At 61.8% G+C, this 1356-nt stretch overlaps 1 protein-coding gene across 1 annotated transcript; it reads left to right on the plus strand.

Annotated features, from left to right (window-relative positions):
* BBK36DRAFT_117389 (hypothetical protein) lies at positions 1–1356 on the plus strand (the record flags this gene model as incomplete). Its single annotated transcript, XM_024895890.1, has 1 exon — positions 1–1356. A coding segment is annotated over exon 1 (1217 nt), but the record flags the coding sequence as incomplete, so codon positions are not given.

The following is a 1356-nucleotide window of genomic DNA, read 5'->3' on the forward strand; positions in this document are numbered from 1 at the left end:
CCCCCCCCCACGCCGAGGTCGCGTCTCTCCGGCTGAGATAGATTCGACACGGAAGTCCTGCGCGGCAGCAGCTCATTGTTGTCCATATCTTGGATCTTTTACTTGACATCGAGCAAGGCACTACAGCTCGCCACTCACCATGACGCCCGACGCGAGCAACACCATCACTCACCATCCAAACGTCTTCAACCTCCAGCGCCTCCAGTCGCCCTCCAGTCGCAGCAGCTCCAAGGCGCCTCCCTTCCGTGATGCTTCTAGCACAGGCGTTGAGGCCGTCGAGGCGGCAGACCACGACGCGGTAGAGCGCCACCACTACACCAGCGCCGACATCGAGAGCCAGTCCACGGCGGGTCGCACACGCGTGCCGCGTCTGTCGGCCGAGACCGATCCCTACGGGCTGTCCTTTTCCTACAAGACCGACAGCGACCTGGACCAGATCAAGGCCAACTCATCCCGTAAGAGGGACGGTCCCAATGGCGACAAGAAGCCGGGTCTCAAGAGCGACCACCGCAAGGTCCGCGGCTTCTACGAAAACCAAAACGCAACCATTGAGCGCATGCTCAAGTCGGTCGAGGACCATCGGGAGGAGGCCCGCATCGAGCAGGGCGAGGACAAGCTCAAGTTCAAGATTGCCATCTACGGCTCGCTCGCGGCCAACATTGTGCTCACGGCGCTGCAGCTCTACGCCGCCATCACGTCCGGCTCGCTGTCTCTCTTCACCACCATGGCCGATGCCGTCTTCGACCCGCTCAGCACCCTCGCTCTGATCCTGTCCAACCGCGCCATTCGTCGCGTCGACCCGCGGCGCTTTCCCGCCGGCAAGGCGCGGCTCGAGACTGTGGGCAACATTGTCTTTTGCTTCCTCATGAGCGCCGTGGCCCTCATCATCATTGCCTTTTCCGCCAGAGAGCTGGCGAATGGCGATGGTGACAAGAAGTTTCACCTTCCTTCGGTCATCTCGGTCTGCGCGGCGTTTGCGACCAAGTTCTGCCTCTTTCTCTACTGCTGGTCCATCAAGGACAAGTACAGCCAGGTGAACATTCTGTGGCAGGACCACCGCAACGACCTGCTCGTCAACGGCTTCGGTATCCTGACGTCGGTCGGCGGCGCCAAGCTGGAGTGGTGGATCGACCCGATGGGCGCCATCCTGCTGTCCCTGCTGACGTCGGGCATCTGGCTGTACACGGCCTTCAACGAGTTCCTGCTGCTCGTCGGCGTGGTCGCGCCTCTGGACATGCAGCAGCTCATCACGTACGTGTGCCTGACCCACTCGGACGCCATCGAGGGCATCGATACCGTGCGAGTCTACCACTCGGGCCCGCGGCTGATTGCTGAGGTGGACATTGTCATGGACCC

This window comes from Trichoderma citrinoviride (assembly GCF_003025115.1).
Source record: "Trichoderma citrinoviride strain TUCIM 6016 unplaced genomic scaffold BBK36scaffold_351, whole genome shotgun sequence".
NCBI classification, from domain to species: Eukaryota; Fungi; Ascomycota; class Sordariomycetes; order Hypocreales; family Hypocreaceae; genus Trichoderma; species Trichoderma citrinoviride.